At 43.6% G+C, this 16,533-nt stretch overlaps 1 protein-coding gene across 1 annotated transcript; it reads left to right on the top strand.

Annotated features, from left to right (window-relative positions):
• Positions 1-898: 898 nt before the first annotated feature.
• Positions 899-15,478, top strand: Znf622 (zinc finger protein 622). The gene is made up of 6 exons (XM_076551712.1): positions 899-1,675; positions 3,626-3,874; positions 3,988-4,150; positions 6,870-6,982; positions 14,169-14,312; positions 15,222-15,478. Exons 1-6 carry the CDS (start codon positions 1,045-1,047, stop codon positions 15,347-15,349), a joined length of 1,428 nt encoding a protein of 475 aa, XP_076407827.1. The 5' UTR covers positions 899-1,044; the 3' UTR covers positions 15,350-15,478.
• The last annotated feature ends 1,055 nt before the right edge of the window (positions 15,479-16,533 follow it).

Genomic DNA, 16,533 nt, shown 5'->3' with positions numbered 1-16,533 from the left:
GGGTGAGTTAAGGTACAGGGAAAGAACAGAGGTTGAGTTAGGGATGAGTTAGAGCTTCCGAGAATGCTTGGTTTGAATTTTATTTAAAAGCAAGAGAACCACTTAATGATTCTGAGTAAAAAAATACGATCCAACCTGAGTAAGAATAATAAGCTCTGTTGGCAGCTTCCACAACATTCTGATCTGGTTGAGCCAGGCAGTGCAGATGGATCCATAACGCCTCTCAGATTCCCGTCTTCCTACGAAACATTGCCTCATACATATGAGGTTATATAGGCAAGCTGAGCACATGAAATGGAGCAATACCGAACTGATATGAATTGTTGCTGTTATACACACGGGATCTCCAAAATTTAGTACCAGCGAAGGAGCGTAACACGGCTCACAAACTCTTTTAGCTTTTAGATGCTGACATAGTATTTCGATCATTTAAAAGGAGTTTCACATAGTTTTCCTTTGTGGGTGGTTACTTGGATTTCCATTTCCACACGTGGCTCGGGTTACATTTGTGGCTCGGGTCTGGACTGCACGGTTTCTGGCCACCCTTGAGCTCCCACTCCGGAAGTGCAGGAGGCAGTCCTGAGGGTATCCGCCTCCAGTGAGAGCCGCCGCAGGAGACTTCTCCGGAGACTTCCCAGAACCCAAAGCCGTCCCCGGCGCCCACGCCCTCCCCGCTCTCCCACAGCTGTCACTTTTAACCACGTCACAACACAGCGGCCACCCAGCGCTACTCACAACCCGGAGGCAGCGTCTGTCCGCCAGGGAACACCTCGGATTGACAGGGCGGACCCAGCATCCCCGGGATAAGCAACCAAGTCCCACCCTCTTCCGGGGCGTGGCGCGGGAAAGAGCCGGGACTTCCGGCCCGCCTGTCCGCAGTTCCCTGGGCCGGCGGGAGGTTCCGTCCGTGAGGTTCCGGAAGCCGGAAGCCCGTGTGGCATTCCGGGGCGGTAGGCGAGGCGGTGTCGGCGGATCCCGGCAGAGACGCGGCCGCCGGCCCGTAGGTTCCCCGCGAGGCCGTCTCTCCCTCCAGGCCCCCGCGCCATGGCGACGTACACCTGCATCACCTGCAGGGTGGCGTTTCTGGACGCGGAGCTGCAGCGGGCGCACTACAAGACCGACTGGCACCGCTACAATCTGCGGCGCAAGGTGGCCAGCATGGCCCCGGTGACGGCCGAGGGCTTCCAGGAGCGGGTGCGGGCGCAGCGGGCGGTGGCGGAGGAGGAGAGCAAGGGCACGGCCACCTACTGCACCGTGTGCAGTAAGAAGTTCGCCACGTTCAACGCCTACGAGAACCACCTCAAGTCCCGGCGGCACGTGGAGCTGGAGAAGAAGGCGGTGCGGGCCGTGAGCCGGCAAGTGGAGATGCTCAACGAGAAGAACCTGGAGAAGGGGCTGGGCGTGGACGGCGTGGACAAGGACGCCATGAACGCGGCCATCCAGCAGGCGATCAAGGCCCAGCCGTCCACGTCTCCCAAGAAAGTGCCCTCCGTGCCCACGGAGGAGTCCCGGAGGGCGCCGGGCGCGGGCGCCGGCGCCGGCGCGAGCAGACGGGGCCCCCAGGAGCGAGACCCGACCGAGAAGCCGCCCCGGCTCCAGTGGTTCGAGCAGCGGGCGAAGAAGTTAGCGAAGCAGCAGTGGGAGGAGAGTGAGGAGGAGGACGAGGAGGAGGAAGGTAATGCCCCGTCCGGGTTGGGGTGACGCACCGTGTCCCTGGGAGCTTGCCGATTGAAGTTGAGTGCTGCATCCGTTTTAGGGGTGTTGTTGCCCTTCTAGGGATTGAACTGAGCCCCAAGCAGGTCAGGGAGGCACGCCCACCTAAGCCCTGCCGGTCCTTTCTACTTGGTTTTTAAGCTCTGTGACAGGGTCTCACTGTTTCCCAGGCTGGCCTTGACTTTCCTTTTTTTCTTTTTCTTTTCTTTTCTTATTTTCGAGACAAGGTTTCTCTGTGTAGTTTTGGTACCTTTCCATGACTTCCTAACCCGGAACCGCAGCCCTCGCGGGAACTGGGCGGGATTACAGGCCTATGGCATCCTTCCTGGATTTAAGATTTTTAACCTTCCTGGATTTAAGATTTTTAATCTGATTTTTTAATCACTTTTAAATATTTCGGAAGATGGGTTGTAGGCCTCCATTTTCATTTTTATTTTATTTTTCTTTTTTGGTTTTTTGAGACAGGGTTTCTCTGTGTAGTTTTGGTGCCTGGCCTGGATCTCGCCCTGTGGACCAGGCTGGTCTTGAACTCACAGAGATCTGCCTGCCTCTGCCTCCCAAGTGCTGGGATTAAAGGCGTGCACCACCACCGCCTGGCTCAAGTTGAGCTTTAAATTGTTTTTATTCCTGTGAGGTCTTCTTTCTGTGTTCTGAAGCAAATAGAACATGTATTGGTTGTATAAAATGATGGGTTTCATTAAGACATTTTGGAGTGATGAGACAGGGGTTTAAATGGCTCACTCCTCTGCAGCTCCATAGGAAACTTTCTGTCTGCTTCTCTGTGGGGATTCAGGGCCTAGAACATTGACTGAAAAAAAAATTAAAAGGATACAGGTACTTTGTAAATGAGTGAAATATGCCCCCTTTTCGATTGGATGAGGAGTGTTCACACCAATGCACGCACACACGGAAAGACATGCACACTGCTGCAGGATTTGTAATCCTAGTGGCTTCTTAGGATTTTGGATTTAGCTTAGTTGATTTAAAGCTTAGTTGATTAAAACCATTTAACCTAGTTAATTCAAACTGAGTGAGGGGCTCAGACTGCCTGCAAGCCTGAAATGTGGGGGCTCCAGGTAGCAGTCAAGGCTCTTTATGAAGTGTTTATTCCTTTACCCCCACAGCATGTTAATACTGAAAGTGTTGTGTTCATGTTCCTCTGTTTATGCTTCTATAACAAAATATCTCAAGTCTGGTCATTTATAAACAACACGAACTTACTTTGCCACAGTCGTGGAGGTCGGGATGTCATGAATCTAGCTGCTGGCAGCTTGACTGTCTGGTGAGGGCCTGTTCCGTGGACTGGGTATTTTTCTCAGACTTTGCTTACATGATGGAAAAGGCAGAGAGGTCTAGGTTGTGTACTCATGGATGACGAGCAAAAGGCAAAATAAAAAAAAAGAGGAGGTTAGCAAGTTCACTCAAGTCCTTTCCTTGGGATATCAATCCATTCATGAGGGCTCCTAGAGGTCCCACCTGTCACATTGGTTATTAAGTTGAACTTGGAAGGACACATACACTCAAACTCTAGCAGTTCATATAACACACCTGCACATACTGTAATATACGTTAAAGTACTCCTGTGAAGTGGAAATGGTAGACACTGTTGTTCAACCAGATCGGAATCCGTTTCACTCTGTGTCCAGTGCTGGCCTAGGTACTGTGAGGCGTAGGAATGAAGTTAGAGACTACTTCAAGGAGCTTACGATGTGCTAGAAAAGAAAGATGAAAGTTTCTTATCATTCAAACTTGTCTGAGGGTAAATAAATAGCTAAAATTGAGGTCTTGAAAAAGAATCTGGCTTAGGGGGCAGGCAGGATTATAATGTGTTGGGAAGCACAGTGATGTCTTCGATTGTGCCTTTACTATATTTTTAAAAGTAAATTTGTTTTTCAAAACTTCTGACTTGAAGATTGGGAAGATATTGATTCTGATGATGGATTGGAATGTGAGAACCCTGGAGTGGAGGACCAGGATGCAGAAGATGCAGAAGCTGGGGAGAGCCCACCGCAGGGCGCCATCCCAATAACAGACTGCTTATTTTGTTCCCATCACTCAAGCTCCCTCGTGAAGAATGTGGCTCATATGACTAAGATCCACAGCTTCTTTATTCCTGATATAGAATATCTTTCAGATCTGAAAGGACTGATTAAATATTTGGGTGAGTACAATCACTCTGCTTTTGATGAAGAAATGTCTTTCAGTTTGTGAGAATGAGATTCAACCTGACTTTGGAAGATTGATTTCATATTTTCCCTTATATTTGATGACCAGGAGAGAAAATCGGTGTTGGCAAGGTTTGCTTGTGGTGCAATGAGAAAGGGAAATCCTTCTACTCCACAGAAGCTGTGCAGGCACACATGAATGACAAAAGCCACTGTAAGCTCTTCACAGATGGCGACGCTGCTTTGGAGTTTGCAGACTTCTATGACTTCAGGTGAGACTGGAGTTTGTGAAGTGTTTTGAGGTCATGTGTGTACTGAAGTGATAGTGTGCGGTATCTGCCGTCCTTCTGAAGATGGGCTCATCGTGCAGTGAGCTGTGATATCAGACTCAGCTTTGCTAGATATATTCTCAGTCCATATTACACATATCTACGCTAACAAGCTCACATCTAGAAAAGGAAAGAGCCCAAAGTGAGGGGGACTGATTTGGTTTTGTTCCTTGTGGTTAAGTAGTCAGAACTTTAATTTTATTAATTATCTTGTGAATAGACATACAAACATTAGGTTTCACATTTTGGGTACCTTGAGAGACTCTGAATCCAAAACTGCCTACTAAGGAAATGGAACTGCTTGATACTTTGTGCCAAAGCCTGGCATTTGGTAGTGAGATTATTTCATAGATAGTTCAACTCTACATCAAGCGTGTTCGGTGTTCATGAATAATTAGTTTCTTTTGTGAAAATTTCTGTGATGTATTATAGTGTATGTACAGATATGTGTAAGTACCGTGCCAAGCAGCCCCAGACCAAGTGATGAAGATAGTCAGAAAAATTTTAATCTTTTTAAATTTTTTGCCCCCTCTTCCTGAATTTCTAGTTTGCACTTGAAGGTGGCTGTTGGGTAGCATAATTAGACGGTTAGAGGTGTTAGCATTATAAGACAGATTGCGTTTCTGCTAGAGATGGAAAGCATCCTCCCTAAGCAATAGAAAATGTTTATCCCTCTCTAGTTTCCTACCAGACAACAGTGTGTTTGACCTTTAGACTGATTGTCTAATTGGGAGTAGGCTAAGCAAATACCGGAGGTAGGTCAACTTGGTAACTGGCTTAAAAGATTGAAGTACAGATGTTCTGATTATCTGTATCTGATTTTTGTATATTTAGGTTCCTACTCAGGCTCATAGATTTCCCTGCCTCCTATAGGCTATGACTACCAATTTATATATCTAATGCAACTGCCTCAGTTTCAAATGTAGACGCTCTCTTTACCATTTGTATTACATTCTGCTATACAACTTACCTACTCCACCTTACAGAAACGGTAATTCTGTCCTTTCCAGTGTACAAGCCAATACGTTTTCAGTCATCCTTGGTGTTTTATTTTATGCTTGCATTAATTCTTTAATCAGACCCTGTTTTGTCTACCTTGAAGTTATCTTCAGTATGACAGTGTGACTGTTTTTCACTTTCATTCTAGGTTACCATCCACTGTCATTGATTTTTGTTGCCTGCCTCATCTAACTTTTCATCACCACCTCCTGTGTTATATTCTCAAAGCTACCTTGAAGGATCCTTTTATAACATGAAGTCAGATTAAATACTGCTCAGAATATTCTAAGGGTTTTCCTTCTTCCTCAAAGTAACAGCCAGAATTTAGTGGCTTACAATGTCCTAATGATCTGACTCTAGCTATGATTTTTTTGTTTTTTTTTTTTCCTCCTAGTAGATATCAAGTATGTGAATCTCAGAGTTTTTGCACTTAGCTTTAGCTCAGAGAGTCCAATGACTTGTGTCCTCATTTCCTGAAGGACTCCAATTTGACCTTGCCATTGTGACTGTCTATGATTATCTTTCATAAAAAGCATGTTTACCTAATCATTTTTATCACTTACTATCCTCATATCCCTTACTACCATTTCACTCGATGTATATTATTGCTTATTATCTCTCTTCTTGATAGGATGGATAGCTCCTTCTGTTACTGTTTGCCAGTGTGCTGCTCAGACTGTTGCTAGGAATCAAAGTTGATTACTGGTGTAAATGGTTCAAGAGTTTGCTGGCTGGACATGGCTCAGGAGGAAAGCACTTGGCTAGCTTGTTTACAGTCCTTAGTTTGTTCCGTAGTACTAACAACAACAACCATCTCAGTACAGAAGAGCATTTTCTTTGTCTGAATGGTGTTTTGTGGACTTGATGTACTTTTTTAGCTTCAAAAATGGTTAGTGGTATGAGCCTTTATGAAATGAATATTAAATGATTTATTCACTTTATAAAACAAAAGTTGATAATATGTTGTGGGTATAGGCAGACATTGCTGTGCTTTGCTTTTATGTGGGTGTAGAAAACTGAACTCGGGTCTGGTTGCATGGCAGGTTCTTTCCCCACTGAGCCATCTCCCCATCATGGTCTAGTTATTTTTCTCTATTTCAATTTAAATATGGAATTTTGGATATATTTAGAAACAGATTCTTCTAGAACTACACTGTCCAGTGTGATAATTACTAGGTATATCCTTATGGCTACTTAAATGAAATAAAAGACATTAAAAATTCAGTACTTAAATGAAATAACAGATATTAAAAATTCAGTGCTTTAGTCACATTATCTGCATTTGAAAAAGTTCAGTACTTGAAAGCCTGTACATCTAAAGCTAGTATGTGAGACACAGAGACATGTGTCTTCTTTGTCATCACAGAATTCTCTTGGGCTACAGTCTTCTAGATGTGTTTCTGTTGTGACTGACTGGGCTGTAACTTCATGCATGTCCAGCTCTGTGTTCATGTCTTCTGCATTTGGTAGCCTTTCTAGAGAGAGGAAAACATCCTCTTAGGTCATTTGGTCACATTTGTTGCAGAGAAATTCCAACAGTAGTTTTATCGGTCAGTCCTGTTAGTGGGCATTCCCTGGAAGCTGGTGGTAGTCTTGCCACATTTGTGAATGCAGTCTGTCTATTCAGATAAGTCTATTTAGCAGTGCTATTTTACTGTTACAGGAGTAGCTACCCAGATTACAAGGAGGGGCAGGACCCTAGTGAGATTGAGGCGTTATTCTCCGAAAAGATCTTGGAATGTGATGATGAAACCATGGAGCTGATACTTCCTTCTGGTAAGTGTATTTGTCAAAAAGAGATAGCTTAATGCCAGTGTGTGGTGGAAGAAACACGTCTTCTTCAGTTACCTGTTGAACCGAGGGAAAAGAACATGAACCTTAGTAATTTTTATGTTCTCTTTAAAACTGTAAACTTTAGCCGGGTGGTAGTGGTGCATGCCTTTAATCCCAGCACTCGGGAGGCAGAGGCAGGTGGATCTCTGTGAGTTCAAGGCCAAACTGGGCTACAGAGTGAGTTCCAGGAAAGGCGCAAAGGTACACAGAGAAACCCTGTCTGAAAAACCAAAAAAAAAAAAAAAAACCAAAAACAAAAAACCTGTAAAATTTAAAAGTAGCTACTTAGCTCTAAGTTGGCTGATTCATTAAAACTGGGTTATTGTTTTTCCTTGTTTCTTTTCAGGTTTAGGATATTTTGACTAGATATTTCCTTAATATTTTTTAAGTGAAGACTGATAGATCCCTCATTCTCTCCCTCTCTCCCTTCTGTGTATATGTATGTATGCCTTTTTCCTTGTGTCTGGTCTATCTGTGTAGACATGCATGTGTAGAGGTCAGTGTTGGGCATCTTCCTGAGCTGCTCTCCTCCTCACTGTTTGGTAGTTTCTCGCTGAACCTATAGCTCACCAATCTGGCTAGACTGGCCAGTGAGTTCCGGGGATCCACCCCTCCAGCTCTGGGTTACAGATGTGTGCCAACATCAGCTTTTTACCAGGGTTCTGGGTGTCTGAAGTCAGGTCCTAATGCTTGCATGACAAGCACTTTCCCAGCTAAGCCGTCTCCCTAGGCGTTCTCTCGTCTCTTCCTGATAGTTCTCTCTTTGAATGGATTCCTCTGGTGTCCGTGTCCGTGCACAGCTCAGGCTCCTGTTATTTACCTTGCATGGCTATGACCAAAACTCTGGCTTAAACAAAGGATTTATCTTGGTTCGTGGATTCAGAAGATTCAGACCATGGTCATTTGGCCAAGTGCATTTTGGTAAAATATAATGGCTGTGGGACCGTGCGGTAGAGGAAACTGTTTACCTCATGGCAGATAAGGAGGCAAAAGGAGTAGGGATAAAACAGCCCCCAGGGAGCTATCTCCAGTGATCTGCTTCTGTCAACTAGGTCTGACCACTTTAAGCTTCCGGTTTCTTCACTTGGAGATCAACTTGAACGTACTGGAAGTCTCTCATATTCACAGAGTAGCAGGCTTCCAGAGTAGTTTGTCATGTTGATATTTGAGTTACAGTACCTGGGTTGCCTGTCTCCAGTAGTTGGAGAAGAGGCATGGAAGATGGATTCTGCCTTCTCCCTTGGAAAACAGGACTCATTGTAGGAATTTATCCCAGGATAGAGAAGATGAAGTAGTCATGAATCTGAGAAGCACCCACTGTTACTTCCTGTATAGGAAGGAAGAGTGCAGCTAATTGGTGAGACTGGAGGGAGCTACTCAGGGCACGGTGTGAAGGGACAAGAAGGGAATACAGAGATGACAGTAAATACTAACAGATGCCTGGTGTTTACTGCATCCATAGCACATTCAGGCTTTGCGGCAGCCCGTGAATTAGATTCTCTTCCTTTCGTCTGGCATATGAAGTTGGCATGTTCAAGCAACTTATCCAGGACCTCACACCAAGCCTTTCTCCACTTCGTACACTGTGTGGGGAGTTTTGCAAGTAATAGTACAGCAGTATGGCACCCTCCTTGCCAGTGAAGGTGTCTGATGAAGCATTACATGTGTTGAAAGTCTTGCTTTCCTAATTTGCTGTGTCTAAAGCTACAAAACACGTCTAATATCACTGTGTAATACAGAGAGCTGTTATTAACTCAGAATAATCTTGAATGCCTAGAGCAGAGAGAAAGCCTTGAGGATGAAATTCTTAGATGGTACAGAAGTTTGATTGTAATGTATTGTAGCCTATACAGTATACAGTGGTTGGGGCTCGTAGGAGCTCATGGACTCCGGACTGCCAGGGAGCCTGCATGGGACCACCTAGGCCCTTGGCACGCGTGTGACAGTTGTGTATAGCTTGTGGGGCTCCAGCAGTGGGATCAGGGCCTGTCCCTGGCGCCTGAGCTGGCTTTTGGGAACCTATTCCCCAGGAACCTATTCCCCATGCTGTCCTGCCTCGCCCAGCCTTGATGCAGGGGGAGGAGCTTGCTCCTGCCTCAACTTGGTGTGCCATGCTTTGTTGATGCCAATGGGAGGACTGCCCATTTCTGACCAGAGAGCTGGAGGAGGAATAGAGGTGGGGGAGCAGAGGAAACGGGAGGGGAAACCACAGTTGGGATGTAAGATAAATGAAAAAATTTAATTAATAAAAAAAAAAAACACATAGCAGTAAAAGGGTGAATATGATCACAAAAACATATTTTAGCTTTTATAGAATGAGAAATTCTGCCAGTCCCCTGTGTCCACGGTTTCTGTACCTGCAGAATTAGCCAATTGAGAATTGAAGGTGTTTGGAGAAATAAATGTTGTCATGTCCTGGTTATTCTAGAAACAGTATAGTATAACTGTATTTATTAAATGCTAGAATTGAGAGTAGTCCACAACAATGCAGCATATAGGAGAATGTGGGCATCTGAGAGTGAATTCTGGAGCCAGTGTCCTTACAAGTACCAGGAGCAATGCAGATGTTTAGATAAATACTGTCCCTGTTCTGCTAACTCCGAGCTCTTACCCAGAGAGTAAGTAAGCTGAATAAGGTGATTCTGACAAAGTAGTGTCGGACATGTGGAACACTATAATGTTTACTTCATTTTTCCCCCCTACTTTAGCACATTATATTACACAGACATTAGTAACAGGCATATCCTATTTGGGAATCATGCTCTATTTGGGTGAAGTTTTCATCTGGACTTGACATTTTTGAAAATTGGTGAGGAATATTTAATTATGTGGGAAACACAGTGAAGCCCCAAATGGGTGTCCGTTTAGGAAACTACTTCTCCCATTCACATAATTGAGCAATTCCTAAATGTCTTTTGAATATTTTTCTTCTGAGGCATTTGTCTGTGTGGTCATTTCTTCTGACCATCATCTGTCTGGTTTCTCTACAACCACCAGTACCTTCTTTCTAAACTATGAGGAGTGTATTTTCTTTACCCTCTGTGGTTCCTCACTGGGAGCCGCTGCCTTCATGGTATGTGAGAGCATCTTGTGGTCCTCCTTGCCACACACTCATTTCCTCTGGGTGTCTGAGTGCTGCCTCTGGTACTCTACTCCCCCATAAGACTCATCTTGTTTCCCCTGGGAGATTACCCCGACCCTCTCCTGCTCCTAGAATACTTGTGCGTCTGTCTGGTAGTTCCCTTTCCACCTTTGTAATTGTTGTCTTGCCTCTCTCTCCGCCTTCATTCCCTTTGAAAAACGTGCATGTAGTTTAAGTGAATGCATATCCATTTTACCTATCTGTGAGATACAATGTGGCATTTCAGTACGTGCATATAATGTATAATGATTCTGCCAAGGTGACTAGCATACATAGTTATTCTTTGTGTTGGGAACACTAAAATCCTCCCTGTTGGCACCTTTGAAATAATTGTCCTCCATCACTGTACCTACAGACAGTGCTATCAAACAGTAGATGGAAGTGATCTCCCACTACTTGGGAGAACAGACTGCCCTTCCTCTTTCATTTTAGTACGGGGACTTGGACACATAAAAATGGTAAATATTTGTTGACTCAGGATGGAAGTGACTTTCAAAGGGAAGGCAAGCTTGGTCCCTTGGGCTGATAGTAGGAAAACAGTGAGAGGAAAGGGAAGGAAAAAGTGAGCAGAGGAGGCTTGCAGGAACTTCGAGTCATACTTGATTTTTGCTTTACAGGTTTGTAAGAACTCAGAAAATAGAGATCTCTGAACAAGCATTATATAAAAGGGTAGTGGCAGCATGTGGATCAGCTACTCACTTCTGGACAAATGACCTCAGAAATCTCTGGATGTGCTCACTTGTGTTTCTGGATTAGCATGGGTGTTAGTGTAAAGCCATGGGAAGGATCATACACCTAAGAGTTGCTTTCAACTGGCTTCCAAAGTGTCAGTTGTACCTGAAGTGTAGAGAGATACTCAGATTGTTAGGGAGTAAAATCAGCAGCTAGATGGTTCCCAAGACAATGAAAAAATACCCAGTAGAGGGCGCTCTGAGCATTTCTCCAGAAGGTTGTGGACTGGTTCAGTTCCCTTGCATTTCCTTCATTACTCTTCAGTTCATATGGAGGAAATTGGTGTGAAAGATACATTGATCTATTTTTCAACGGACCATCTGAAACTGGTGGTGTATCCATGAGAAATGCACAATTAATTTTAGGAAACTAGAGTTGGAGATACTCCAGTATCTAATATCAGTGGCATTGGCTGGTCAGCAGGAATGGACAGTTTCATAAGCAGTTACATGATGAAAGCTAGATGGACAGAAGTTTCATAAGCAGACATACAGTTGTTATTGGGCAGTCAAGATGTTCTAAAGCTAATCTGTTCTTCCCAGGGCCTTCAGGTTGAGTAGCTCTTAGCACTTTATGTGGTGTTAATGCCTAGTTCTCCCTGTAACTGACAGCAAGAGTGGCTCACTTCTCTTCTGCCAGCTCTCAGGAGCTGTGAGACGTATTTGCAAATGTTGCTTACAAATATGCATATTTATTTACGCTATACTAATTACCATTTTAGTATTTGCTCATTTAGGAGTAAACATCCTTGCAAATCTGGATCACCTGACCTAGCATTGTAATTTCGAAATCCCAGTAAACAGTGCTGAGATTTTTCTGAGAGGACATTCATTTAGCTATGAGTCTTTTCCCATTAGATTCATCTCACATGGCCATTCAGTGATGTTTTTCTAAGTGGAGGATGCACAGGTGCAAACCAAGGTCTTGCCATAAGAATGCCTAAAGCATCAAGCAGCTGGTTTCAGAGAGAAACCGTCTATCCATTCATCCTGGTGTCTGCAGACATGAGATTAGATTTGAAGGATCTTTTTTCTTTTTTGTTTTTTGTTTTTTTTTTGTCTTCACCTGGTCTGATCACAAACATCACCTGTGGGTGGCAGGAAATAGTGTCCAAGTGTTATGCCAGGTACAGGGACTCAAAATAACTTGACACTTTTCCTTTTCATATTAGTCCAGACATAGATCCAAACAGCAGATCTATAGCCTTCTAAAGCTTATGTGATAGACTCTTCATGCTTGTTTATTTGTCGATGGTTTTATTTATGTGAATTGAAACTATGCTAGGAGCTGCACACAGGATTTTACTCATCCATGTAAGTTTATTTTCAGTGGGAATGGCTATTTCATGCCTGTATATATGTTAAATAGCCTATGTTTCGGTTTGGAAAGGTATTTGATTGCTTATGTCCTAATTAATATTCTTCTAAAAAACATAGCTTGCTTTTATTAGTAAATCCACAGGTGATGTGGATGCCACTGGCCTAGGGATCAGTCTTTCATGGTAGTAAGGGTGATCACCTTTTGAAAATCATTCCTCTGATGGCGCCTAGAGTTAGCCATCTCTGAAGCTTACCTTATTTCTTAGTTTCTCTGCTCTGAAGCAATATGAGTTGGTTAATTTCCCTATTAATGGTCAGAAAGCAATAGTTTAGGCTTTGTGTGCCATTCTGTCTCTAGTAGTTGTTCAGGTCTGCTTTATAGCACAAAGGCTGCTAGAGGCGTGATGAATGGGACTGTGTTCCATGAAAACTTACAGACTGGTGAGATAGATGTGGACCTCAAGAAGGAACTTGTTAACTCTTGATCATATCAGACGTACCTCACTCTTAAATAGGAACTTCAAATTGTTCCTCTAGTCAATAACTTTAACTTACGTTGGGAATTTATCAGTGTAATTATAGAAGTTCCAGACTTTACATGGCCAATACCTTTCTCCCTTAGTTTTCTAATTTGACATGTATGTTCTCTTTTCTTTGTTTTAAAATTTTGTTTATTATTATTGTGTGTGGGTGGGGACGTGTGTGTGTGCATGTGCCATGGTGCATATGGGAAGGCCAGAGGACAACTCTTTGGGTTGGTTTTTCTATATCCATTTGAATGTGGTTTCTGGGGATTGAACTCAGGCTGCTGGGTCAGCACAGCATGCACCTGTACCTGCTGACCCGGCTCACTGGCCCTCTTTCCTTTTTGCTGAATATATTTGTATTAAGATGAATCCTAATTGGTCTTAATAGTAAAAACCCAGAGCCAAATACAGCGTAAATGCTGAAAGATTAGTAAAGGAATCAGCCACTAGAGAGACTTACCTCTGCCGAATCCTCAGTCTAAAAGGGCCAAGCTCCTCTCTCTACCTTACCTTATCACTTCCTCTCTCTGCCCAGCCATATCACTTCCTGTTTCCTCCTCTCAAGAGCTGGGATTAAAGGTGTGTGCCACCCCTGCTTGGCCTCTAGTGGATAGCTCCACACACACACAAAAAGGCAAGCTTTATTAAAGCACAAACAAAATATCACCCATGTATTATTACACAGTTGATGGGAGGTCTGTGCAATGGTATATATATATGTATTGTAATGATATCAAAATACTTTGGAAATTAAAATTAAGAATTCATTTCTCAAAGCTTGATTGATTTATATATACTGTTTCACTTGATTTCTTTAAATAATCACAGGCTTTGAAGAGAATTTGGCTTAATCATTTTTGAGGTAATCAAGTTGTTCCCATCATTTAGGAAGGAGCATCTCAATTTGTCAATATGGCTAGATGACTGTGCTGTTGGTGGTGTGCCCATGAATTTTAATGTATTCAATAGTGTCTCTGTCCCTCAGCCACTAGATGACAGTAGCACTCCAGCTGTACGGCTGTAACAATAAAGATCTCTACAGCGGGTATCAGATGTCCCTTTGGGTAAAATTCACTCCTGTTGGAGGACCCCTGGAATAGAAAACTGAACCAGAGAGAAGATGGTTTCATTTTTGTCCAGCTTTGATGATGGCTTATAGACCTAATGTCAGGGCTATTCCCTGCTTGATCTTCTTTCCCTTAGGAATTTTTAGTCTCCATCTCTATATTTTTTTAATGTTGGTCTATTTTCTCTAGTAGAGAAACACTGTCCTGATTACATCTGTTTTCCTACTCGGTTTCCTAAAGCTTTGATGCCCTTGAAGGTCTTATGGGAAGCCTTTGGCTTACAGCTCTGACTTGAAAGAACTGTCCGATTCAGTATTTGAATGTTGCTCTTTTGAAAAACAGGTGCCAGAGTGGGTCATCGCTCCCTGATGAGATACTACAAACAACGATTTGGCTTGCCAAGAGCTGTGACGGTTGCTAGAAACCAGAAGGCTGTGGGCAGGGTGCTGCAGCAATACCGAGCCCTGGGGTGGACAGGCAGCACAGGTACATGGATGCTTACTTACATCTGTGGGTTTCATGGCTTTGGGGGACTTGTTCTCACGTGTGTTGTACTGGGTCTTCTCCAAGGGAGGTTGACCTCTTAGCTCTGGGGCTCCCATTACCACATGATACCTAGGGCAGTGAGTCCAAGACGTGTTCTTATATACTTGGTTTTCCTGCCTTGGTAAGGAAAACACTTGTTATACATCGTGTTTTTACTTAGAAATCATTACAAGCGGAAATTACCTGGAGGTAACACCTAAATGAAATAGTGTCTTAGTGGTTAATGCTTGAGCTTTGGAGTCTAACGTGTATAGTCACATGTTATACACTTTTATACCATGAACAGTGTTAAATTTCAGTTTCTGTTTGTTCATTTATACAAAGGGTATAATTAGTAGGACCCACGTTGGAGTTGAGAGACGTGACTGTCAATGCATGTGTGATATAGTGCACATACTACAGGTTTGTCATCGTCCCTCTTGGGCCGTTTTTCCCAATAGAAGTAGATTGAAATGAGTAAAGCTGACAGCCGAAGTTATTAAGCTTTGAAACCACAGTGTGCTATTACTTAACTCTCATAATGTGCTGTACAGAGTTGTCTTCTTGCTCTTCTGGGAAATAACAGTCCAAGTGGAGGTGGTGAAGAGAAGTCAGGCTTTCTGGTGCCCTGCAAAGCTCTGGTGCCTAAAAACACTGCAAACACCACTGTTTACAAAGTTCTGATGCACAGTTCTGGGATGCTCGTAGACCTGAGGGCCATTGCTTAGAACCCCCACATTGGCGTCTGTCTTTATGAGAATCCCACTTAACCTAAGCCAACTTTGGAAGTTCTCTACAAAGATTTGACTTCCTCTGACAACACGTAAGAGACCCTTGCCTCATCTCTTACCCTCCTCCTTCCCACCACAGGAGCCGCTCTCATGCGTGAGCGGGACATGCAGTATGTCCAAAGGATGAAGTCGAAATGGATGCTGAAGACGGGAATGAAGAACAATGCCACTAAGCAGATGCACTTTAGGGCCCAAGTGCGATTCTGAGAGGCTGTGATTGAGAGATGTATCTCACTGCACTTCCCTCCATGTCCGAGGTCCAGTGAAGCCAGATTGCGAATGGGTCTTTTGCTGCTACGTCATTTGTTCTGATCTAATAAAGTCAGAATCATGTTAGTCTTCAGATGTCATTTTTGAGCAGGGTTTAAAGCTTTTAAGTGGGGATGTGTTTGTTGGGCTCCAGGACCTACATTACTGCCTCACAGTTGCTTTATTGCCTCAGCTTTCAAATGCTTTCTGGCTGTCAGCATAATGTGGGAAACATAAGTGATTTGCCTGCTCCAAAATTAGTGGGAATTTCAGAATAACTCACCACATCATGTCACGGGGACCTGAGTCAGGGACTTTAAGGCTTACATGGGAGCAAAACTGAAGGTCACTCATAAATGTGTTTGGCTTAGAAAGTAGTCCATGTCTCTGGGCATGTCGATGAAATGCAGGAAAGGAGAGAACATGTGAAGGGCTTGTAGGTTTTTAATTTCTAAATAAGAAGGAAGAAAGCCAGCTTTTATGTAGTTTGTAGGACTGCCTCATGGTCAAATGTATGCAGCTTTAGTTTAGGTCGCTCAGGAGAAGGCTCTAATGATACATCGTCAGGGAAGCTAAGCTCAGTATCCGTTGAGCTACTTTTGTGACTTTGGAAAGGTGATAGAATTTTTAACCTGGAAAATGTTTTGGGTTGTTCTTTTAATCTTTTTATCTCACAAGTTGTGAGGGCTCAATAAGCCAGTGAAAGCACTCATTTATTCCATAGTAGGCTTCCTAGCAGTAGGTTAAAGTATAGTCTCCTTCACTGTAAAGAGTGCCATGCCAAGGCCAAGGTCCTAGCTAGCACAGAATTCTGATGCAGTGACTTACGGATGCCAGTGGGCTGCAGTTGTCGGGACCTTTTGCTAAATGACCTGCCAGTCTGGTTTATTTTTAAACTTTGGGTACAGAATTGAATTATATGTTCCTCAGGATACAGTTTCATTATCATTTAAATAGAGAAAGGAACTCTGGTGTGAATTTTGTTCCTCCATGTCTTCTAGTGTCCTCCCCACAGAAGTACTCAGTCTCTTGACATCTCTGACATGTACTGAAATCTGTACCTTTGTAGTGTATTTCAGGTGGTGTGTTTTTAGTTCACATCCCACTGAATCCGTGTACTAACTGTGTTAGACCTCTTCTTG

The sequence above is a fragment of the Peromyscus maniculatus genome, chromosome 15 (genome assembly GCF_049852395.1).
Source record: "Peromyscus maniculatus bairdii isolate BWxNUB_F1_BW_parent chromosome 15, HU_Pman_BW_mat_3.1, whole genome shotgun sequence".
In the NCBI taxonomy this organism is placed as follows: Eukaryota; Metazoa; Chordata; class Mammalia; order Rodentia; family Cricetidae; genus Peromyscus; species Peromyscus maniculatus.
The sequence above is the reverse complement of the archived record's forward strand: the minus strand, read 5'-3'. Positions and strand labels throughout refer to the sequence as shown.